General features: G+C 48.1%; 1 protein-coding gene across 4 annotated transcripts in view; it reads right to left on the reverse strand.

Annotated features, from left to right (window-relative positions):
- ASTN2 (astrotactin 2) overlaps window positions 1–25,500 on the reverse strand; it is a 604,755-nt gene that overhangs the window by 386,684 nt on the left and 192,571 nt on the right. For all 4 annotated transcript variants that reach the window (XM_048822555.2, XM_075120548.1, XM_048822557.2 and 1 more), the window contains one exon: window positions 22,434–22,541. In XM_048822555.2, the coding sequence (XP_048678512.1) occupies window positions 22,434–22,541 (108 nt within the window). The remainder of the gene's footprint in view (window positions 1–22,433; window positions 22,542–25,500) is intronic.

Genomic DNA, 25,500 nt, shown 5'->3' on the forward strand with positions numbered 1-25,500 from the left:
TGTCGGGCTCAATGCGTAATGATCATTGGCTCCATGTCTAGTTGGCAGCCGGTATCAAGTGGAGTGCCCCAGGGTCGGTCCTGGGGCCGGTTTTGTTCAATATCTTCATTAATGATCTGGAGGATGGTGTGGATTGCACCCTCAGCAAGTTTGCAGATGAGACTAAACTGGGAGGAGAGGTAGATACGCTGGAGGGTAGGGATAGGATACAGAGGGCCCTAGACAAATTAGAGGTTTGGGCCAAAAGAAATTTGATGAGGTTCAACAAGGACAAGTGCAGAGTCCTGCAATTAGGACGGAAGAACCCCATGCACTGCTACAGACTAGGGACCGAATGGCTCGGCAGCAGTTCTGCAGAAAAGGACCTTGGGGTTACAGTGGACGAGAAGCTGGATATGAGTCAACAGTGTGCCCTTGTTGCCAAGAAGGCCAATGGCATTTTGTGATGTATATGTAGGGGCATTGCCAGCAGATGGAGGGATGTGATCGTTCCCCTCTATTCAACATTGGTGAGGCCTCATCTGGAGTACTGTGTCCAGTTTTGGGCCCCACACTACAAGAAGGATGTGCAAAAATTGGAAAACGTCCAGCGGAGGGCAACAAAAATGATTAGGGGACTGGAGCACATGACTTATGAGGAGAGGCTGAGGGAACTGGGATTGTTTAGTCTGCGGAAGAGAAGAATGAGGGGGGGGTTGATAGCTGCTTTCAACTATCTGAAAGGGGGTTCCAAAGAGGATGGATCTAGACTGTTCTCAGTGGTAGCTGATGACAGAACAAGGAGTAATGGTCTCAAGTTGCAGTGGGGGAGGTTTAGGTTGGATATGAGGAAAAACTTTTTCACTAGGAGGGTGGTGAAACACTGGAATGGGTTACCTAGGGAGGTGGTGGAATCTCCTTCCTTAGATATTTTTAAGGTCAGGCTTGACAAAGCCCTGGCTGGGATGATTTAGTTGGGGATTGGTCCTGCTTTGAGCCGGGGGTTGGACTAGATGACCTCCTAAGGTCCCGTCCAACCCTAATATTCTATGATTCTATGAGGAGAAACCAGGAAATGAAGAGATAAGGAAGGGAACGCAAGAGACGGGTTGAGGAGGAAAAGGACTTCTCCTGAATTGGAGAAGGAATTGGGGCCCTCCTCTCCCACCCCACACTCCCCAACTTGTGAGCAAGGAGAAGACAGAGGAATGTGAAAATTAAAAGCAAACCAATCAGTTCTAGGGCAGAACTGCATCAGAGTTTCTTCCTGCTACCGATCCAATTTACCACTGCTTAATTAGACTGGAATGCAAAAGAAATTCCAAAAGAAAACCTCTCCTTGGAAGTCTCTGATCCTGACACCAAGTGCCAATTAGACTGGCTCTGGTCTGCCTGAGAACACCCAAGTCCCCTCTGCAGAGAGTTTGGAAGCAGCCTGCAAAGGGCCTGAACATTTTGCACCTACTGCAAGAGGAAGATAAATTCAAAGCCACCCCCTGCAAACAAACACTCCACATGCAGCCCTGTGTCTCATCTAAAATATCATTTACTTGTGCTGCCAATTACTCCTCCTTCCACTGCCTCCTCCCCAGCCCCAATATCTGGCACATAAAGGGCAGAAAACTCAGATCTGGCACTGCGGCACTGCTGAAATTAAAAAGGAACATACAGAACACGTATGGATTTTAAGCAACACTAAAATCCTGCTTGCTTGGCAATATGATGTTTCTAAATCAGGCTCAAATACATGCTTGGGAGATTAGTCTATAAAAAATAAACTTTAATGACTCCATCTTTCTCAGCACACAGCCCATAGCATTGGCCATATGTGGGTGTTAAACACCAAATACTCTTCAATCCTTTCCCCCCCAAGATATAATAGTTTCATACATAATGTTTCAAGACTGCTTGGATATTAAAACATATTTCTACCTCCCAGGAAAGACGGGGATGTAGAAATCAACCTCCTGAACTCCTTAGCAACTGAACTCCAAATCCTACAGCGCGCACACCAGTGGGAGGCGTGCAAAGGCACCCGCGAATCAGAAAGCAGCATTTTTAACACGGAGAGGGTGTGTTTCAGCTTGAATTTTGGCAGCACAAAAATGCAGCCGCCTCTGGGGTGGAGGGCTGGGAGTCACCAGCCACCTGATTATAAACTTGACGCAACCGACATGGCGGAATGACCCTGATATGGTATCCTGCCCCCACCCACAGCACACCTCAGACAGCTTTCCTTGCAGGTCTAGGAGGGCTACCTCCAAAGCACTCAGCTGTCCAGTGCATGTGAAGTAAGTTCACTGCCTCTAATTATCTCCCTTTATGTTCCAGTGGAGGCTCGTTAATACAGTACAACAGCGTTTCCCGATGCTCTCACACACAGAAACATCTCAAGGTGTTTTACAAGCAGGAGATCATGTTAAATCAATTCAAATACCAATTAAAGATTAACAGCGATGTTGGAAGGCCGCTCTCACTGGATCGCACCGCCCGCTGGGAAAGAAACACTGCTTTCTGTAGCTGCTGCCTGGCAGGCTCCTACCCAACCCCCAAGCCAGCCACTCCCCTTTACCCCTCCACACAGCCCATGCCTCAGCTGCAGAACCCACATTCAGTCAAGGCACTGTCCCCCAAAGAAGTTCTAGCAAGCAAACCTTCCCTCCCCCATTCGGTGAATGTCCCAACCATTCTCCCCATCTTCCCAGAGTGTCCAGCCCAGAACCTGAGCCAACACCCCTTATCTGGACAGTCCTCTTTCCCCAGTAAGGTAACCAGCCGCCTCTGAACCCATGTCCGCTGCCCTCCTCTCCACAGAGTAAGCCCAGAGCAGCAGACCTTCTCTTCTCAAGTTTCTGCCAACCACACACACTGCCTTCCACGTCCATATCCCAGGCCAGGCATTCTCAAGCCTGCCGAGACCTTCTTCCAACCACACTCCACATCCCAGACTCTCACCCACAGGGGCAGGACAATACACTGTGTGTTTGTGTACGTACTGGGGAATGAGGGGGGGAGGTTTGTGGGGGAGAGATCATGCCATTAACTCCATGGGCCACATCCAGCGTTTGGCGAAGTAAGGGTGTGTGATCCCTGCTGAATCTGCAGGGCATTATACCTCCTCACACAAGAGTCCAGCATTTTGATCTAGCTTTCAGTGCCCCCCCCCGGACCCCCCCCATGCATTTTGGTGCTGTCAGAATCTGGGGGGGTTGGTCCGGGCCAGTCTGTAGTCCAGGGGTGGGTAAACTTTTTGCTCCGAGGGCCACATTGGGGTTGCCAAACTGTATGGAGGGCCGGGTAGGGAAGGCTGTGCCTCCCCAAACAGGCTGGCGGCTGCCCCTATCCGCCTCCTCCCACTTCCTGCCCCCTGACTGCCCCCCTCAGAACCCCCGACCCATCCAACACCCCCTGCTCCTTGTCCCCTGACCGCCCCGACCCCTATCCACACCCCTGCACCCTGAAAGGGCCCCCCCCGAACCTCCACCCCATCCAACCACCCCCTGCTCCCTGTCGCGTGACTGCCCCCCTCAGAACCCCCAACCCACACAACCCCCCCTGCTCCTTGTCCCCTGACCACCCCATCCTGGGATCCCCAGTCCCTATCCAACACCCACTCCGTGTCCGCTGACTGCCCCGACCCCTATGCACACCCCTGACAGGCCCCCCCACGAACCTCCACCCCATCCAACCGCCTACCCTGCTCCCTGTCCCCTGACTGCCCCCCAGGACTCCCTGCCCCTTATCCAAACCCCCCACTCCCCACCCCCTTACCACACCGCTCAGAGCAGCAGGAGCTCACACCTCCACCACGCAGCTAGAGCCAGCCACACACCCACGCTGCCCGACAGGAGCGGAGGGCCAGAGCCCTGCCGATGCGGCGAGCTGAGGCTGAAGGGTAGGGGGGAAGCAGAGGAGGAGCCGGGGGCTAGCCTCCCCGGCTGGGAGCTCAAGAGCCAGGCAGGATAGTCCCGCGGGCTGGATGTGGCCCATGGGCCGTAGTTTGCCCACCTCTGTTCTAGTCCCAACTTACAGCCCCTTTGTTGGCAGCATGGACTGGACTTTGTTCCATCTGCCCTGTTTTGACATTGACCCTGAAACTTGAGTCTTCTCCCCCAAGAAAGCACCTTCTTTACAGAGACTGGTCCCTTTGGATAGCTCTGAGGAAGGAAGAGAAAAGGTGAAAGGAGAGAGAATGGACCAAGGGTCAGAGATGGAGGAGGAGGAAGTGGTGAAACATACAGGAAGGCAGATGTGGGAGGACTAGAAATGTTCAGGTTTATTAAGAGCCTGATCTTGCTTAAGCGTAGAGCAAAGATGACCGATAACACTAACAGGTATGAATGATATCAGCCTGTAAACACTTCCTCCGTCAGAGTTCGAGCTAGTTTAACTGGTGTTCCTAGAGGGGGGTTATTTGGGGGCAAGGAGTGTGCAGATGAAACTGTTGGCAGTTTTGATAAGGGAGATCCCAACAGTGAATGCAGGAGGCTCAGGTGCCTTTCTCAGTATCGTAAGTTGGCTCCTGGATTCACACAGAGATCAGGGATTCAGCCAGCCCGTCGGAGCCTAAGCAGCATGGGGAAGCCAACTCCTTCCCTGTGCAGTCTGCATGTTCCATTCAGCGTGAAGATCCCGTGACGCCTTTGTTGATCTGTTTTTATTACCCTGGGTCTCGGTCAGTTATATACTTTGAGTTTTAATACCCGAGGCGTTAAAGAAATGTGTCTGGACTTAGTATTTATAAAGTTTCAAATATTGACCTCTCTCTCTCTCTCACTCTCATTCTCTTATTTGAAATACGGGACCTGCCGTTTGCGGAGAGAGACGCATGGGAGAGAGTCAGTCATGATAAGAGGGAGGACGAGGAGAAGGGAGGGGAAGCCGGCGGGCAGGGCACACAGAAACAGAAGGTGCAGGAGGGAGAGGGAAGTAAGGAGAAGGAAATAAAAGACAGATGATGAACCAGCGGAGGCTCTGGAAGTTGTTCTCCTTTCTTGGATGAGAGGCGAGAGGTTCCTTGCCATGGTCACCACCACTAGGTGAGCTCTTGGGTAAAATCAGCAGGAATCACCATTTCCCCAGAGAAGCTCCCATCATCCTGAGTGTTTTCTGCTGAGTCGGTGGAGTCTGAGGGTTCAGCAAGGAAGACCCCAGTACCCTTGCAGGGTGGCTGAATCTCAGTGACAGGGAACTGGACAGCTCTGGGCTCACACGCTACCCGAAGAGGACACAAGGCAACAAAGTGCTAGACACTGATCGGCAGAACAGGCTGGCTGCGGGTCCTCTGCTAACAAGGCATTAACTTTGGCACAGGTTCCCCTCTCCTTATCCAGAGGCTAAGGGGAAGGACCCTGAGAACAGCCTGACTGCAACTGCGGCACTGATCTCCTTGGGAGGTGGTCCTGCTGGCGAGAAGAGAAGATGGGGAGGAGGAGATATTTTGCAGAGGTAGGTGGGCCGGGGCCAGCTTTAGCTTCCAGGACCTCCACCGCACTCACAGGAATGCCTCTGTCTATCCCCAAGCATCAATCCCATTGCTCCCAGCAGTGCCACCACCCAACAGAGGTTAACAGGAGCATCCTTAGAAGCTCTCAGGGAGGGAGCAGCTGATTTGCTAGCAGGATGCAGCGGAGGTATTGCCTCTAGAATGGATGGCACAAGCTGGACTTCCCCATTGGCTAATGCAGGTACTATCTGCCCTACGTGTGGGCTGGGGAGATGAGCTCAGAAATCCGGGGCCACCCCCCCCAAAACAACTCAGCATGCAGAGCAGCAATTCAACAGTTGCATGTCAGAGGCTCTACACTTGGGACTAGCTCCAAGCCAGCTCTCAGTGCCCATCAAATGGAGCAGCTGCACCAACACTGACAAGAGCAAGCCAGGGCTGCCGCTGCTTGGAGTCTATCCTGATTATAAGCAGGGGTAAACCTTAATTAGCTCAATCAGCAAATGCCCCCAGCCTGTCCTTGGACACACCCAAGTCCAGATTTTTCTAAAGAGCTGCGCATTACTCTCTCTGTCTAAAATGGTATTACCGGTTCTGAGTCACTGCTAACTCAGAAGAATAAAATCTTGAAATGCTTATGGATCAATGTCCTGACAGATAAAACCCAAGACAGGGTATCAGTTGGTGCCTGCCAGACCACCATATCACACTAGGGAAGCGGCATGACCTGCTCCTTACATACCTGGCTATAATTAGAATTGGAAGGATTCGATTTTTACTGGTAAACATTGATTTCACTGTACACACACAAACCGATGAAAAAATATTTCCATCAACAATAATCCAAATTTACAGATAGGCACAGAAAGAAAAATGTTTATTGAGAACTTATTAGTGTTTGATTTAAGACTATTTACTTTGTATAATTTGACATATGATGTTGATAATCTGTGTTTTCACCATTATGAAGCTTTAGCGTTTTGAATCTCAACAGCTGTCATTAAACAATTATCTGACACCTCCCTGTTGTCTGAACCCATGTCATTTCCCATAACTGTGAACATATAAATAGATAAAAATTGAAAATAATGCTTAAAACCCCATAATTTTGTGCAACTGTGAAAATTATAAAAAATTTAAAACATGCTTACGATAACCATCAATATTCTCTGCCAGAATGATAAAAAAATAAACATTGAGTTCTGCCAAGCCTACCTATAATGTGTAGGGGAAAAAAGCTGTGTGATGATGGGGGATTTCAATTTGAGTGACATATGCTGCAAGTCTCCTGCTTCCAGTACTAAAACATCCTTGGAATTTCTAAGTATTACAGATGACAATTTCCTAACTCAAAAAGTGTTACAACCACCAGAAGGAATTCTATATTAGACCTCACCTTGACAGATCAAGAGGAACTGATCACAGAACTAAAAATTAATGTCAAGTATCAGAGGGGGAGCCGTGTTAGTCTGGATCTGTAAAAGCAGCAATGAGTCCTGTGGCACCTGACAGACTAACAGACATATTGGAGCATAAGCTTTCGTGGGTGAATACCCCTTTCGTCAGACGCATGTAGTGGAAATTTCCAGAGGCAGGTATAAATATGCAAGCAAGAATCAGGCTATGGATAACGAGGTTAGTTCAATCAGGGAGGATGAGGCCCTCTTCCAGCAGTTGAGGTGTGAACACCAAGGGAGGAGAAACTGCTTTTGTAGTTGGCGAGCCATTCACCGTCTTTGTTTAATCCTGAGCTGATGGGGTCAAATTTGCAAATGAACTGAAGCTCATCAGTTTCTCTTTGAAGTCTGGTCCTGAAGTTTTTTTTTGCTGCAGGATGGCTACCTTTACATCTGCTATTGTGTGTCCAGGGAGACTGAAGTGTTCTACAGGTTTTTGTATACTGCCATTCCTAATATCGGATTTGTGTCCATTTATCCTTTTAGGTAGGGACTGTCCAGTTTGGCCGATGTACATAGAGGGGCATTGCTGGCACACGATGGCATATATTACATTGGTGGACTTGCAGGTGAATGAACCGATGACTGTGTGGCTGATCTAGTTAGGTCCTGTGATGGTGTCGCTGGTGTAGATATGTGGGCAGAGTTGGCATCGAGGTTTGTTGCATGGATTGGCTCCTGATTTACAGTTACTATGGAGCAGTGTGTCATTGCTGGTGAGAATATGGTTCAGGTTGGCGGGATGCCTGTGGGCGAGGACTGGCCTGCCTCCGAAGGGCTGTGAAAGTGAGGGATCGTTGTCCAGGATGGGTTGTAGATCACTGATGATGCGTTGGAGAGGTTTTAGCCGAGGACTGTATGTGATGGCCAGTGGAGTTCTGTTGGTTTCTTTCTTGGGCTTGTCTCGCAGCAGGAGGCTTCTGGGTACACGTCTGGCTCTGTTGATCTGTTTCCTTATTTCCTCGTACGGGTATCGTAGTTTGAGAATGCTTTGTGAAGATCTTTTAGGTGTTGGTCTCTGTCTGAGAGGTTAGAGCAAATACAGCTGTACCTCAGCGCTTGGCTGTAGACAATGGATCGTGTGGTGTGTCCGGGATGGAAGCTGAAGATAGACATAGCAGTCGGTGGGTTTTCGGTATAGGGTGATGTTAACGTGATCGTCACTTATTTGTACCGTGGTGTCTAGGAAGTGGACCTCCCGTGTAGATTGGTTCAGGCTGAGGTTGATGATGGGGTGGAAGCTGTTGAAATCGTGGTGGAATTCTTCTGGGGTTTCCTTCCCATGGGTCCAGATGACGAAGATGTCATCAATGTAGCATAGGTACAGAAGGGGCGTGAGTGGACGACAGCTGAGGAAGCATTGTTCCAGGTCAGCCATAAAAATGTTGGCATATTGTGGGGCCATGAGGGTGCCCATAGAGGTGCGATGGGTCTGGAGGTGTATATTGTCACCAAATTTGAAATAATTGTGCGTGAGGATAAAGTCACAGAGCTCAGCAACCAGTTGTGCTGTGGCATCATCAGGGATACTGTTCCTGACAGCTTGTATTCCCTGTGTGTGTGGGATGTTTGTGCAGAGAGCCTCTACATCCATGGTGGCTAGGATGGTGTTTTCTGGAAGATCACCAATGCATTGTAGTTTTCCCAGGAAATCAGTGGTGTCACGGAGATAGCTGGGAGTGCTGGTGGCGTAGGGTCTGAGTAGAGAGTCCACATATCCGGACAGTCCTTCAGTGAGAGTGCCAATGCCCGAGATGATGGGGCGTCCAGGATTTCTGGGTTTGTGGATCTTGAGTAGTAGATACAATAGCCCCGGTTGGGGCTCTAAGGGTATGTTGATTTGTTCCTGTGTTAGTGTAGGGAGTGTCCTGAGTAGATGGTGCGGTTTCTTAGTGTATTCCTCAGTGGGATCTGAGGAAAGTGGCCTGCAGAATTTGGTATTGGAGAGTTGTCTGGCAGCCTCCTTTTGGTAGTCAGACCTGTTCATGATGACAACAGCACCTCCTTTATCAGCCTCTTTGATTATAATGTCAAGGTTGTTTCTGAGGCTGTGGATGGCATTGCGTTCTGCACGACTTAGGTTATGAGGCAAGCGATGTTGTTTTTTCCACAATTTCTGCCTGTGCAGAAAATTAGTTTTTTTAAAAAAAATGAATGGTAGCTTAGGTACAAGTGATCATGGTTTGACCACAATTATAATGTGCAAATAGAATAACATAAGCAGTGTTGTAGCCATGTTGGTCCCAGGATATTAGAGGGAGACAAGGAGGATAAGGTAATTTTTTTTTATTGGAGCAACTTCTGTTTGTGAGAGAAACAATCTTTCGAGCTTACACAAAACTGAAGAGCTAGACCCTCGGGGATCTGTTCTGCATTCCATATTATTTAACATTTGTATCAGTCACCTGATAGAAAATATGAAATGACCACTGGACAAGTTTTCAGATGACACACAAACTGGGGAAGTGGTAAATAATGAAGAGGACAGGTCACTAATACAAAGATCTGGATCATTTGGGAAACTGCGCATAAGCAAACCATATGTGTTTGATTATGGCTACATGCAAATGTATACCTCTAGGAACAAAGAATGTAGGCCATACTTAACAGGATGGGGGACTCTATCCCAATGGTGGATAATCAGCTGACATGAGCTCCCAGTGAGATGCTGTGGCCAAAGGGGCTAATGCAATCCTGGGATGCATAAACAGGGGAATCTTGAGTAGAAGTAGAGAGGTTATTTTATCTCTGTAGTTTGCACTGGTGCGACCATTGCTGGCACACTGGTATCCAGTTCTGCATCCACAATGAAAAAAGGATGTTGATAAATTGGAGAGGGTTCAGAGAAGAACCACGAGAATGATTAAAGGATTAGAAACACTGTTTTATGGCAATAGACTCCAGGAGCTCAATCTCTTTAGCTTAACAAAGAGAAGGTTAAGGGGTGACTCCATTACAGTCTGTAAGTACCTACATGGGAAACAAATCTAAGAATGAACTCTTAAATCTAGTAGAGAAAGTAGAATATGATCCAAAGGCTGAAAATTGAAGCTAGACGAATTAAATCTTGAAATGAGGCATAAAATTTTAACAGCCAGAGTAATTACCCACTGGAACAATTTAACAAGGGTCACGGTTTAGTCCTCGTAACTGACAGCTTTAAAATCAAGATTGGATTTTTTCCCCCTAAAAGATATGCACTTATTTTGGGGAAGTTTGCAAGCCTGGGTTCTACAGGAGGTCAGACTACATCACAGTGGTCCCTTCTGGCCTTAGAATCTGTGAATCTTTGTTGGGTAATGAGCCTGTTTGAAAAACTGGCTATTTCCGAGCCAGCTGCACCTTTGACTGCATTGGGGCTATTCCGCAGTGTAGACCAGATCTTGCAACACATTGAGAATGGGAGCCTGGGGCGCCGGAACAGGGGGGCTATGGGGGCATGCCCCCACTTTTTTCCGGCCATAAGGACAAGCAATTAGGGGGAGGGGACAGAGAGGAGCGAGCGGGGGTGAGGTCTTGGGGGGAAGAAGCGGCGCGGGAGCAGGGCCTCAGGGGAAGGGACGGTGCGAGAGCAGGGCCTTGGGGAGAAGGGGCAGCAGGGCCATGGTTCGGGCACTGTTGCCCCCACACACACTTTTAGGGAACTTCTGCCACTCCTGACCGGAGTGGGCTGAGATGGGGGCTTTGTGCAGACAGAATTACTCAGCACAGCGAGACACAATCACAACCAGCACTGGCATTTTTCATAAGCAAAACCAAGGTTGTCCCCGTTTGGCATCCAGCCCCGTCCTGGGACGCTTGGGTATAGCACTGACCTTCCAAAGGCATCCGCTCCCAGAAACAGCCTCTCAGAGTCCTTTTGCTTCCCAAGGAGAGGGGAAGCTGACCCAACATTAACCCCTGGTTAGCAGACCTGACCTATCATCAACCTGCTGGAAAGGACAAGGAGATATTTTATTAAGTGTGAAAAATTCCCTGCGTGGGTGGCATGCAGGCAGACTAATACCATAGTTAAAGGAACACAGTCAATCCAATCATATATTGGGATCAAATTCCTTTGCCTGTGTTACTAAAATCGCCTTAGCGTATTGAAGTGGAAAGAATTTTTTTACAAATCCAATTTGCTTTCCCACTCTTTATGCTGTTTACTTTTTGCATTTCTCTGGCCACGGACAATTAAAATCAATGAAGTCCGTTTCACTTTCATGTTCTCAGCACTGAATCGGTTGAGATGCAATCACTTTAGAGATGCAGTTATATGTTTAAAGACAGCAATTGTTTTTACTGGAATTGTCTTTCACGTAAATCAATGGAAACTCTTCCACTGGGATTAAGGTTTGAAAACAAAAACAAACCAACCCCTGTTTTTACAAATTACAACTGCTGGGTCAAATCTGAGTTGAGACCTTCACTTTAAAGGTGGAAGACAGTTTCCAAGATAAGCATAATTTAAACCCTGTCCCAGAGGGAAAATATTATCATTCTCTATGAAATGTCCCATGTGCAGTCACTGCCCAGAGAAGAATCTTTCTGGAAAGAGAGAGGTTCAGGGAACAAAATATAGAACCAGCCAAAGTGTTAGAAGTAGGGTGACCAGATAGAAAGTGTGAAAAATCGGGACGGGGGTGGGGGGTAATAGGTGCCTATATAAGAAAAAGACCCAAATATCAGGACTGTCCCTATAAAATAGGGACATTTAGTCACCCTAGTTAGAGACCATGTTAGAACATGATACAAACTGTCTGGCCCCACCTACACTCCAAACCTACACCATGCCAAGGGGCTATGCTTTCTTATAACTAGGTCCCCCAACATTGTCTCTCGGCTGTAGCATGTGAGCATTGCACAGTCAGGGAGTATATCCTCAACCCACCCCGTGAAATAGGGAGGATGTATTCCCACATTACAGATGTAGACTGAGAGTAACTTACCCAAGAAGCCACACAGGGCATCTGGGACAAAGGTGGGAAATGAACCCAGGTCTCCTGAGTCTCATGTCAGTGGTTTAACCATACAACCGTCCTTCCTCTCCTGGCTACTTTGGTACCTGCAACTGTGTGGCCAAGTGGCTATAGCACACTGGACTGGGAATCAGAAGATCTGGGTTCTATTCCCAGTTATGCCACTGGCTTTCTGGATGAATGTGGGGGCAAGCCATGTTTCCTCTAATGGAGATACAGTGATACTGACCTCCTTGATAAAGTGATTTGAAATCTACAGATGAAAAGTTCTCTAAGAACTAGCTGCTATTACAGTGTAGGTGGGAACAAGTCACCCTACCTTTCCTTTCATTCTAGCAAGGAGACCAATGATCTGACACCATCATGTCATGGATGCACAGAGCAAATGGGCCTGTTTATTGCCAAGGTACCGACCTCCACTCCCTCGCTTTGCATCCAGCACCAACAACGTGTTTACATTTTACTGCCTGTGACACAAGAGGTTTGTTGCCATGCGGAGGACAACAGCAGAGCGATTAGAGAAATTTGTTACCCACATGCTCCAAACAAAATTAAATTAAAAGAGCTGCTTTGCTGTCAAGATAAGGGCCAACCCAGGGAGATAATTTTTCACTCTCAAACACTCAATTACTCAGTGAGGCTGTATCAGATACAATAAAAAAAAAAAGCAAAGCCCAGCCTCCAGGAACAGATGTAAAAGCTGTTATCTCTAATGCAGGCCAGGGGACGTTAAAGAGGCTGGGGCTGCAGCTGTGGTGTGGCAGGCCTAATTGCAGCGGGTGGGTGGGTGAGCAGTGGCTCCCCTCCGAGTTCATTGCCGCTCGGTTTATGATGGTCTTCACACAATGGCTCCACGGTTGCTTGTTCAGACATGCTACAACCAAATCGACAAACACGTCCAGGACAAGGGCTGCAAGAGGACAAGCTTGCCCCGTGTACAGCAATACTGGGGCAGTGCAACAGTAATCGTGGATAAGCTGGCAAAGCTTTCTAGTAAACCTGTAGCTTACACCAGCAAATAAATGATTTTGCTGCTCTAGCTTATACTTGTTTGGTGAACGAAATGATCGACACAAGCAAACGGATTTTTTTTTGTCTGTGTAACTACGTATACACTAGGGTTTGTACCATTATTGAAACGTTATGAAAAAAAGGTCACACCCCTACCTGCCATTGCTATACTGGCAAAAGTTTCTAGGTGTGACCAAGCCACACACGCACACGCCGCTCATTTGTGAAAGAGTAGAGAGAGAGAGAGGAGAAAAGGGGAAGAGTGATCTCAGGGCACGTCCACGTTACAAAGTCTTCTCACCGCAAGTTGTGTTGCTGGGGTTAGTATATCGCTTTGTGCATGCGGACGTGGCCACTTGCGTTGCTGCAGCACACGCTCACCAGGATTGCTTGTGTCAATTCACAGTGCGGCACACCATGGGTAGGTATGCCAGTGTGCAAACCGCCACCCTTCAGTGACTCCTGGGCAGCGGAGCTCACAGTTGGGACTAGAGCGGTCAGAGTCAGGCCTTGTGAGACCACTGCTGGAGGACTGTGAAGGTCGACATGAGAAACGCTGTGTCTACACTTGCGCTGTATCAACCATTGTTTTACAACGAGTGGGGAGGTGGTGTTACTGTGTCGGCATAATAGGGCACTTACATCGGTGGGAGACAAATTTCAGTGTAGACGCATGCATAACTAGGTTGACGTAAAGCAACTTATGTTGACCTAACGTTGTAGTGTAGACCAGGCCCCGGATGGGATAGTATCAATGGGATTTGGGACTTTCCATCCATTAAGAGAAGACACATTTTGCCTTGGTGATACTGGAAGGTTAGAGAAGTTAGAGATCCCCTGGTTGCTTTTTGCAATGTATTTGCGTGTTCTGTTTAGCAATGGGGCCTCCATGGAAGAAACCATCTAACTGTCCCTGTCTGTCTGCACAGTTTGGAAAGCACTTTGTATTCCTTCAGTATGAAAAGGGTTACCCAGCAGCCTCATGCTGGGTTGGTCTGAGGGCAGGTGTCAGGGTTCCTTCCCCACTCTGAACTCTAGGGTACAGATGTGGGGACCTGCATGAAAACCTCCTAAGCTTACTTTTACCAGCTTCGGTTAAAACTTCTCCAAGGAACAAATTAATTTTACCCTTTGCCCTTGGATTTCCACTGCCACCACCAAACTTTATCTGGGTTTACTGGGAAACGTAGTTTGGACACGTCTTTCCCCCCAAAATCCTCCCAACCCTTGCACCCCACTTCCTGGGGAAGGTTTGGTAAAAATCCTCACCAGTTTGCATAGGTGACCAGTTTCAGAGTAACAGCATGTTAGTCTGTATTCGCAAAAAGAAAAGGAGTACTTATGGCACCTTAGAGACAAACCAATTTATTTGAGCATAAGCTTTCGTGAGCTACAGCTCACTTCATCGGATGCATCATAGGTGACCACAGACCCAAACCCTTGGATCTTAGAACAATGAAAAAGCATTCAGTTTTCTTACAAGAAGACTTTTAATAGAAGTAAAGGAATCACCTCTGTAAAATCAGGATGGTAGATACCTTACAGGGTAATTAGATTCAAAACATAGAGAATCCCTCTAGGCAAAACCTTAAGTTACAAAAAAGACACACAGACAGGAATAGTCATTCTATTCAGCACAGCTCTTTTCTCAGCCATTTAAAGAAATCATAATTTAACACATACCTAGCTGGATTACTTACTAAAAGTTCTAAGACTCCATTCCTGTTCTGTCCCCGGTAAAAGCAGCATAACTGACATAAACAGACCCTTTGTTTTTCTCCCTCCTCCCAGCTTTTGAAAGTATCTTGTCTCCTCATTGGTCATTTTGGTCAGGTGCCAGAGAGGTTACCTTTAGCTTCTTAACCCTTTACAGGTGAGAGGATTTTTCCTCTGGCCAGGAGGGATTTTAAAGGGGTTTACCCTTCCCTTTATATTTATGACAGCAGGGAAGCTCCAAGAGATGCCAGAGCAGTTGCCTCAAACTTTATTTACTGCTTACCTAACATCCAAAGGATCAGAAGAAAAATATTCAGCAGTAAGGAAATTAACTATGTGGGGTGCCTTTCTGGGGAAATCCCACACGTGTATGCTGGAGCATTCCCTCCCTATCAGAGGCAGCAATGTGTTCCCCTTGCTCTGGGACTTCTGGAGAGTCGCTGGTGGACCAGCCCATGGCAAAGTCCTGCCTTTTACATTATCTGTTAGATTGAGCATTGGTTCAGAATCAGAGGAGAGACTAGTACCCTCTGCCCCGGTGCTCTGCCCATAAAGGTCTGCTCACTCAGGACTCTCCCTACGGCAGAGCTCTAGTTTCTGGTCACTTGCAGGCCTGGAGAGGCACGGAAAAGAACCGGGATGATGACAGATGTCCTGGAATGTGCTGATAGCTTCCCCCTCACCCTCTCCCACCCCATGCTTCAACTGTGGACATTAAACTACATCAAAGGAATGAAGAGCCCCATCTTCAGTGATTAGGGATGCAGCTCTGACATCCTGTTTGCTGTGAAGTCTGTAGGGTGGTGTGCAGGCCCGTGATGCATCCCTGAACTAGGAACTTCGGAATCACCGCACTGGATTAGAGCCAAGGTGCATCTAACCCAGTAGCCTGCTTCCAGCTGTGGCCAGTGCCAGCTGCTTCAGAAGCAGGAACCCGCAGTAGGCAGTTCCAGGATCACCTGGCCCCAGGGAACGTAGTCAGAAGTTGGCCGATGCTTGTGAGTAACTTCAGGAGATGAGGCGGTCAAACTGTAGGAGTTCAGCGCAGTGGCACAGAGGGGGAGGGAGGGAGGGAGGAGAAATCATTCACAGTGCTGGGGGTGGGGGATAGCTGAGCGTAGCTGGAAAGCATTAGCACTGGAGAGACTGATTATTCCCTCTTGCTAGTGTAAGCAACGAAAAACGACATGTTTGGTTTATCGTCTTTTGTCTCCCATTTGATTCTTGACAGGCATCTCCTGGAGTTTGAAGTCTGCCGCTGTCAGGGAGGCAAGCTGTGCTGGCTGGTGAAATAGGTGCAGACCCAGAGAGACAATTTCAAACCACTGCATTCTCCAGCAGCCTCTCTGCCTCAAAGAGACACGTTTGAGACATGGTGATGTGATTCCCTTCCAGTGCTCCCTGTTTACTTAGCCCTTATGTTTTCCCTGTGTTTCAGCTGCGAGGGAAGGAAAATGCTACCTACATTTCATTCTGCATTTCCTTTCACTCCCTGTGAAATAATAAGTGTCTGGTTTGCCTCCGGAGACAGGAGAGGATCAAAGGGAAGCTTCCTCGTATGTAACAGATTCCGAATACCTAATTTTCCCTTATAAAGGGCCTTGTTTTAAACACCAAATACAGAAGCAGATCAAAGCCCGGCTTCTTGCTCCTCTAACAGCTCTCAGAAGGCTCTGCCAGCCAGAGACACACATACAGAGGCTGCTGCAAATCCGAGGAAGATAATTGGGCTCTGCTAATTTATCTGAAACATCGCTGTGTGCTACAGAAACAATTGGGCATCTAGTACACACGGACCCCTCCCGTACAAAAAAAGAAGAGGATGTAGGCTAAGCCCACTCCCCTGCCTCTCTCTATCTGCACCTCCCCAGTCCACAGGCCCTCAACACAAGAAGGATCCAGATCCACCCTCAGCCTTTATCTCAGCCAGGCAGTATGCGGAACTTATCACCGGACAACAGGAACCCAAATCCCCAAGCTTTTAATTAGGCCATAATGGGAAGACTGCGCTGTTTTATGAGGCAACAACATGTCCCCTGGGAGGCCAAATGATGACTAGGATGCGTGTGTTATCCTGACAAGGAAGCCAGATTACTGTGGAGGAGAAGACGCTGTCTGGCCCAGAGCAACGCAATCAAACAAGGAGCAATTTTTCTCTCCCTCTTACCAGGCTGGTGGAGAAGAGATTCAGAGTTGAGGGAAGCTGCCAGAGTTCTGCTCCTCTGGGGTGGGGACCAATGGGAGCTGGCCTAGACAATTTATTCACTGCAGGGCCTGTTCGGAGTGTCTCCAGGAAGTATAAATGGCTGCTTAAAAATCATTTGCATCCTATCAGAGAGACAAGTTATTCAGCTCACAGGGACAATCTCCTTCCCCGTTTCTGGGGCCACTGGACCAGTCATCAAGCCGCCATTATTGCAATAATAATACTTTGCACTGACATTCAGCGCCAGAGATGATTTCATCCGAGGCTTCCGAGCACTTTATAAAATTAACCCTCTGTGAGCGGCCGGAGGAGAGAACGGCTCCAGACGCAGCTGGACGGGAGGCTGAGGCAGCCCTTCTTTAGAGCAAGGAGGATTAGGATTCCAGCAGCATGGAGGAAAGTTGTTCTTTAAAAGAAGAGGACTGGACTGAATGTTCCCCACCTGGCGAGAGGGAAAACGGGAGCGTGATAACTACACGGAGTCTGACATCTCCTATGGTGGGCAGCTGCAGATCTGGATACACATCTCGACAACAATGACGGTTCTCTTTATACGACTGTAGTGCTGGTGAAAGGTGCATAGTTTGACAGCCCTGGAGACGGGAACCTTCTACGTACCTGCAGAACAGGTACAGAGCGTGGGAGCTCCCCCACAGTGCCCTGCCAGCCCTCACTTGACTGGAATGAGCAACGAAGTTCGCTTCTGTGGCTCGTCTGCTCCTTGGCATCTCCCACGGAGGCTGCCAAGGGGAGCACCGGCACTTGCGCTGGTGGGTTTTGATGGTGCAAATGCATTTCGAAGGGTTTATTAAAATGCCCATCATTGGAGTATTCTAGTGCAGTATTAAAACACGCACAATTGGGGGAAGGAAGACAGCCAATTCCCTGACCTAGCCTACGTCTAATCATAACTTCTGATTTTGAGCACCATGCTAGCCCTCTGCCTTGCTCCAGGCTAATAACGGGCTGTTTGCTTGTGGATGCCAGTGGGTTTTCCGCTGTCCGGTTCGCTGAGGACCCTTGCCTTGCAGCGTGACTGTAGGATGGCAAGCAGGAGACTCTCATCTCCTTGGGGAGGCTGTTACAGGGCTTAGGTAGCATAACCAGCAGGCTCTGCTGACTGCTGCACTAAGTCCGTATGTGGCTTCCAATATAGGTGCCGACTTCCCCTCTTTCCCATGGGTGCTCAACCCTCCCTCTGCTCCCGCCCCGCCCCCACTCCACCCCTTACATGAGGCCCCACCTCTTCCCACCCCTTCCCACCCCCATTCCAACCCTTTCCCCAAAGTCCCCGCCCCAACTCCACGCCCTCCCTGCCAATATTCCAACCCCTTCCCCAAATCCCCACCCCGGCCCGCCTCTTCTCCACCTCCTCCCCTGACCGTGCCACGTTCCCACTCCTCCCCCATCCCAGAGTGTGCTAACACTACCAAACAGCTGTTTGGCGGCAGCCGGGTGGGAAACGCTGGGAGGTAGGTGGAGGAGCGGGGACACGGCGCGCTCTGGGGATCAGGGGAGCTTGGCTGCCAGTGCGTGCAGAGCATCCACTAATTTTTCCCCAAGGGGGTTCCAGCCCCAGAGCACCCATGGAGTTGGTGCCTATGGCTTCCTATAAGCATGGCAGACCAGGTGATCATAGCTGCTGCCAAGGGTTCCTATAAAAGAGCGGGTCTGAGATAACATGGATCCCACCAAGGACTTTGCAGAGCAGTGAATGGGACTGGGTAAGGCATGGAGCACCAGTAAAGGATGAGGTGCAGTGGTGTGGTCAGGAGATGGGACAGTGCATCATGTAGCAGTCTGACCTGCAGATGAAGAACACATGAACAGCCATGGCCAGGTCTTCGTTGGAGAGGAAAGGACAGTTTTGTTGTCCGAAGAAGGTGGAAGACAGCACTTCTAGTGACTGCTGTTTGATTCCTCATGGTCAGCAACAAGCCAGGATGACCAACAGGCTTCATACAAGAGTGCATGTGCCCTCCAACAAGGGCAAAGAGATGGTACTAGCCAGCCCCTCAAGGACCTCTCCTGATTAGCATTGAGCTTTAGTTCTTTCTGGATTCAAACCCCACGCCTTCATCCAGCCTCCAGTTTCCACCACGAACTTGATTGAGCAGACAGACAGACATTGAAAGGGAACACTGCACCACTGACCAAGGGAAAATTCTCCTTTGTTTCCCCATGTTTCTTCCCATCATCTCCAAGATGATTCCAAAGACACAGGAACATTAGTGCCTACCAGTGAAGGGATCCAGCAACTATAAGATGGGAAGATCTCTAACATGGTATGACTGGGATCACAGAATTCAGAGATTAGAGAGAGAAGACTCCCACTACATCGACTAGTCTGTATTCCTGGCCAATGTAGACTGATTCTCTCTTTTATATTCTCAATGCTTTGTCCATTCCAGTTTTAAGCAATCAAGCAGGGAGGTTTTGACCCCTTCTCATGAGAGGCTATTCCACAGTCAAAGAGACCTCACTGTTAGGAATATCCTCCTTCTCACCCACACAAAAAAAAACAACTATGGACAATTTATTTATGTTCCTTTGGCCTACCCCCTCGAACAATTCCTCCTGCATCCCTTGATGTGTGCAACCTGCAGCCATTTGCAACAATTATAATGTACAGCCACCTAACTAGCTTACTTGACCAAAGCACAAAGAAAATCCATGTGTTACCCTGAGTTTACAGGATCGTTTAGACATAAATTGAAGTTATCATGCATGCTGTAACTAACAAATCACATACATCTGAAGAGGTCCCACCACATCAACTCTGATAAGCACCACCAATGCTTCAGAAATTGTACTCTGTCCTGCAAAAACCAGTCTAAGGAGGGAAATTGTGGGAAAGATCTCTCTCATTGGACTCATTGACTATCCCATTGCACCTACAATGACACACAGCCATAGTGGAATCAATATTAGAACATCATTGTAACAATAAACTGTATCTGAGTCTGCACCCTTCTCTATTAGAATGATGAGCCTGTCCAATTATGGAACTTTGTTGTAGCAGTAATTATTATTTTTATGCTGTAACTTCCCACTAAGCTAGTGCTTTCTTCACACAAGGGAGCAAAGACAATAATGGAAAATTTCTTCCAAGACACCGTTAAAGGTAAAGTTTAGCCAAGCAACAGGGAAAGGCAATGGAGTTTTATTCAGGGAGCTTATTTATTTAAAAACCAAAACAAACCAAAAAAAAAAAACCCTCTGGTTAATGGAGAAATAGCCAAGGTCATTTGTGCATCTAGCAAAACCAGACTTGTGGTTCCATTGAAGAGACAGATGGGTTATTAGATCATCTAGCTCAGCGTTTCTCAACCTTTTCAGGATGGTGACCCCTTATTTGAGTTCAACAAATTTGGGGGGAGGGATAGCTCAGTGGTTTGACATTGGCCTGCTAAACCCAGGGTTGGGAGTTCAATGCTTGAGGTGGCCATTTAGGGATCTGGGGCAAAAATTGGGGACTGGTCCTTTGAGCAGGGGGTTGGACTAGATGACCTCCTGAGGTCCCTTCCAACTCTGATATTCTATGATTCTATGAAATTTTGCAATCCGCTCCCTTTACCTTTTTTACTCTTACTGTTAAGTATAAGTAATAACCAGACAGAGAACACTGAATTTGAAGAGGAAGGGAAAGAAGGAGCAAGAATTTATTTGCTTTAGATTGTAATAAAATCTCCAGTGACTCATGACCCCCCGATTGCCTTGTGTGTTTCCCTACCCACACCCCTAGAGGTAACAAACCCACTGGTTGAGAAACAAACACTGAATCCCATGGGTGGGGTTTTTAAAAGTGCCTAAATGACTTAGTACCCTAAGTCCCATTTTTAAAAGTGACTCCTTGAAAATCAATGGGACTTGGGGTCTAAGTCACTTCAACGCTTTTGAAAAATGTATCTTGTCTTCCAGCCATTGCAGGATTGCTCTCTACATGACGTTTGAAGTGGGAGAACTCATTTCACAGCAAAAACTGAAGCATCCAAATTCACTAGCCCCTTTTCCAAAATTGAGGCCTGTATCTTTAACAAGACTAAGGCAATGCTGCCACGGGAAGCCTTTGTTGACTTTCCGTGCTTAAAAGGGCAAGTATAATTCCAGTGAAAATTTATGTAACATTGGATTTCCCTTTCTTCTAAAAGAACGAAGATACAAGAACACACCTGAACGCAAATCCTATTCCACATAAATAAACGCAATGTGTGTGTTTGTTCTAACGTGAAATCACTGGGCCAACCGTAGGTGTGGAGGTAATTTCACATTGAAATAAACATGTTATGCGCATTTATCTGAATGCCTAATCTCGGAAATAAATGGAGCTGTATTTAGTTTGGTGGGCTCTGGCATCTATCTAGAATGCTGCACTCTGGCTCTGCTTGGCTTAACAAAGAAAACAAATTCAGGACTCAGAGCCACCGGTGCAATCTTAAAATCACTTTCCAACTTGGTTATTTCTTAATGGTGGTTTTCAGACTTAGCAACAGCAGCAACAAAAGTCACCTATTTCCCCTATTGAAGGCTAAACACACACTAGATCAGAGGTTTAGAAACAAAGTGATCCCTGGTATTATTTGAATGGGGGAAAACGTAGGAAGTAGTTTTAAACCCTGGAAGAGACTTTCTCTCTCTTTTAACTCACAACGTGACTTACGAGATTAAGTCCTTGCCTCAACCTCAATTTTGTGTTTGTTTTTTAATTGCTTTTGGGCTGAGAACAAAAGCATGGAAAATTCAAGTCCAATAGGAAATTTGCTGAGAAACTTTAAGTGACAGAAATTGAGCTTTACATATCCTCAGGAAACGCCACCATTACAGTCACGGGTGGCTGGACCAATAGCACGGCTCTACCAACGCAAATCCCTAGTGAAGACACTTTGAGCACCACTGCCATGGATAGTAAACTTCCCCAGTACAAGCTGTGGCTTATCACACTTGTGTGTGTTGACATCAGAGGTATGAACTGGTGCAGTGACACCAGTGGCTGGCTGCCAGTGGCTGAAATGCCTAGTGTCTATAAGGCCTTAAAACATAATGTCCATGATACTCTTAGCAAGGCTGTACTGAAAACCCACGGTAGTTACAATATAATGCACTGGAAATGGTACTTAGCTGGAGACTTTTGAAGGGCTGTGCTTCCCCATCCCTCCCCTTTCCTTAATTCAGATCTACAGCTTAGTGTTTCAGTGATGGATGTTTTTCCAATTAGCTGTATACTGTTCAAAACTGGGAAGACCAGCTCCATCCATCCATCCAACTCCACTTCCAGCATGCTGGGGGTCTGGTGCATCAAGGGGAAAGAAGGGGAGGAAATGCTGGGGTCACTGATCAGTGCTTCCTAAATCTTTAATGTGGCTGATATTGGAAACCAGGGAATAGCCATGAACAAGCAACCAACCCAATTAATATAATCACTAGGAAACTGCTAATGTCTCCCACATGCTAGTAGCTGGCAGGGGATAGTCCCAGGCTGGGAAATCTTTATGAATAGGCTGATGTTAGCTATTGGGCATGAAGATTTGTACCTATGGACCGAGAGTCAAATTATTTCAGACCTCTTAGCTAGGGGTGCAGCGAAAGGAGGTAAACTGGAGTGTTTGTTTCTTTTGCCTCTCACAGCTGCTGTGTCACTGCGGGTTCTTTTATTTTACCTTTGCTCCGTCTCCGGCTCCTATACTGCTCGGTATAGAAGGTCAGCTGCGTTTCGTCATCTGCCTCTGAGCCAGAGTTTCCCTTGGCACGTCCAAACCCAATTCCACCTGAAAGGAAGTGAGGAGAAAAATCAGTACTGCCATCTTAGGGGCTCACCCACAAAACTTAGCTGTGCTCTCCTCAGCAAAACTCAGGAAATCATTATCCAGCTTCCCCTTCTGCCATCTCTTTAAACCCCTGCTTCTCCAAATAAAGACATGGGCTCATTAAAGTCCGGGTGTTATTATTTGTATTGCAGTAGCACTTAGGAGCACAGTCATAGATCAGGACCACCAGTGTGCTAGGCCCTGTACAAACACAGAACAAAAAAATGCCCTAAAGAGCTTTCTATCTACATGGCAGTGAGGACCTTGAGTTTAAGCCACTCTCCTAAGGACCCAAGCACAGTGAACCACATGGACTTTGGCATATCTGCCTCAGAGGTCAGCAGGCGGAGATGAGAGGCAATGTGGTCCAGAATACAGGACATGAAACAGAGTCAGGAGACCTGGGTTCTGTTCCCTGATCTGCCACCGACCGGCTGTGTGACCTTGGTCAAGTTGCTTCCTCTCCCTTTGTTGCGTGGGTCTAGACCATAAGCTGTCTCTGCTGTGGGCCTAGGGAGCTGTGGTCTCCGTTGGAGCCCCTAGGCTCTACCGCAATACAAACAGCAGGGAAGAAAAATGGAGCTGTGACTTCACCCGCCCCCTTTGCTTTGATGTTCCCAAGGAACAAAAACAAGCCGTGGAAAGATGAGCCTGCCCATGCCCAAAGAGTAACACGTCCACTGGTCTGCTACATCCCCCAGCTAGGGGCGCCCAGATGCACTCAGACTCATTTGACCAGGCAGAGCCCCCTCCTTCCCCCCGCCTCCCATCGGTGGTTTTAAACATTTAGGAGAAGCAAAAGTTAGAAAAATCAACTTAGGAATAGACTTGGCACGAGTCTGCCAATCCTCATGGAAAATTAAAAGAAAAGAGACCTCTAGGGGTTGACGGTGGCCCTCTGAACTGCCATTAAAATATGTTACTGCTTTAAAACCCCCTTTATTCTATGCAGAAGTACAATTTCCACACTTCTTGGCAAGAGTCCAGCAAATGAAAGCGCACTTTCTGCCCTGTAAAATTCTTAATCACCGCGATGAGTGGGAGGGGGGAGAGAGCTGGGGAAATGCACAGAACGGACAGCCCCGGAGACGGGTGTCTGTCGATCAGCAGAGCACGTAGGCACAGACAGAAGCAGTGCCAGCTTCACCCCCATAGTCTCACCAACATGCCTCTGCCCTTGGTCACTTGGCCCACTCAGACCTTAGCCTCTGCTGAGACTGCCAATAAGGGAGAGGAGGTGGAGAGCAATATATTGTGAACGGAACACTCCCCAGCTAGGAACTAAACCAACTCATCTCACATTGCAACCCAACAGCCTTCAGATAGGAACAAGTCTGGTCTCCACCAGCCTAAGTTGCATTAAGAGCATGGATGCAATGCAAAAGACCAGGAATCCCATTCAATCAATCCATTAAGCCATCTAGTCCCTCCAGGAGAGGGTGCTGTGTCAAGTCCGCCCAGAGTCCGGCGCCGAGAATGGGCCCCGCTCCTTAAAGGGGAGATGACAAAGCCAGCCCTCAGCTGCGGCCACACTGCTGGCCGTTTGGAAGCGGACCCCCGAACAATGCAGAACTGGCAGCTTGGGGCTTGCTGCGCCTCTAAGAGTTTGCTGTATCAATAAGGGAATATGACCTATTCGTCATTCCTTCCCTGGTGCAGCGGGAAAGGGGTTGAACGTAGGTGTCCCGACAAACACAACCATCCATCCATCCAGCTCCTCTCACCCTCAAAGTGCATAGCATGAGACGCCAGTGTCACCACGTGATTGCAGATTAGGGATCCTCCCAGGACTCAGCTTGCTGAGGGCACCTCCAAAATCCTGAAAGCAGCCCACAGGCAGGAAAGGGCGGAGGGTATGCAAGTGGAGGGTGGCAAGCTCTCAAAAGCAGGTGGCTTGAAAGCTGAATATTGGCACTGGTCTCAAAAGCTCCAAGACAACCCAGAAGGCACCAGGAGCGATTAAGGGTGCTGCAATGATTCTCGCCACGGTGAACGGTGCCTGCTGCTCGGTATTTTTTACCGAGTGTGTGATTTAGGGCACTAAAGTGCAGCCGTTAATTACCTGGAGCTAGGTGAATATTTCCACTAAGGTCCTAAAAGATAGCAAATGATTGGAACGCGTTAACGCAACGGTAAAGGATTATCAGCATGTGGCAATGGCTATATAAACTGCTCCGAGGCTTCCTGCCCCTGCGCTCATAGCAACAAGGCAGAGGGCTTTAAACAATACCCTGTGACCAAGAACGTAGATCGTCAAAGCGGGTGAGCCGTATCACCTTCCTGCCACGTCCTAATCACTGTTAGCACCTAGCATCTGATTTCCACACAGCGGATCAATACCAGACTACCAGGGCATGCCGCCAGGGAATATCACTGCAAACTACCAGGCTAGTCGAGAAGGGCCAGCATTTACCCTGGGGAAAGAGCAGGGCACTTTGAGATGAAGGCTGCTTGAGAGAGCCATGTGCGAAAAGTCTGCAAGGAAACCTGAACGCCTGTGGAGCTCATGAGGTTACAGGTCCCATCCCAAGCTTGAAACTTAGCCCAGGGACATCAGAGTGTTTGCCCAGGCTCACAGGGAGTGCCTGGGCCAACGCGTGGGTCTGAACGAGGGTTCTGCCAGCTTTCCTGCTCCTTGTGGAGCTCAAAACCAGGTGAGACTCTGCAGCTTCGATACAGAATGAGATTCAAAACTCAGGGCAGCGAGAACCCATGCAGATGGGAATGGAAGCACATGTAAACCCTAGTTATCTGACCAACAGTCTCTATGGCTACATCTCCACCACAGCACTTATGGCCGTGCAGCTGAGCCACTGCAGTGCTTGTGGGGGGGATGCTCTATGCCGACGGGAGAGAGCTCTCTCGTCAATTTAATAATTCTTGCCTCCACCAGAGGCAGCAGCTACATTGGCGGGAGAAG

Source organism: Caretta caretta, chromosome 16, assembly GCF_965140235.1.
Source record: "Caretta caretta isolate rCarCar2 chromosome 16, rCarCar1.hap1, whole genome shotgun sequence".
NCBI classification, from domain to species: domain Eukaryota; kingdom Metazoa; phylum Chordata; order Testudines; family Cheloniidae; genus Caretta; species Caretta caretta.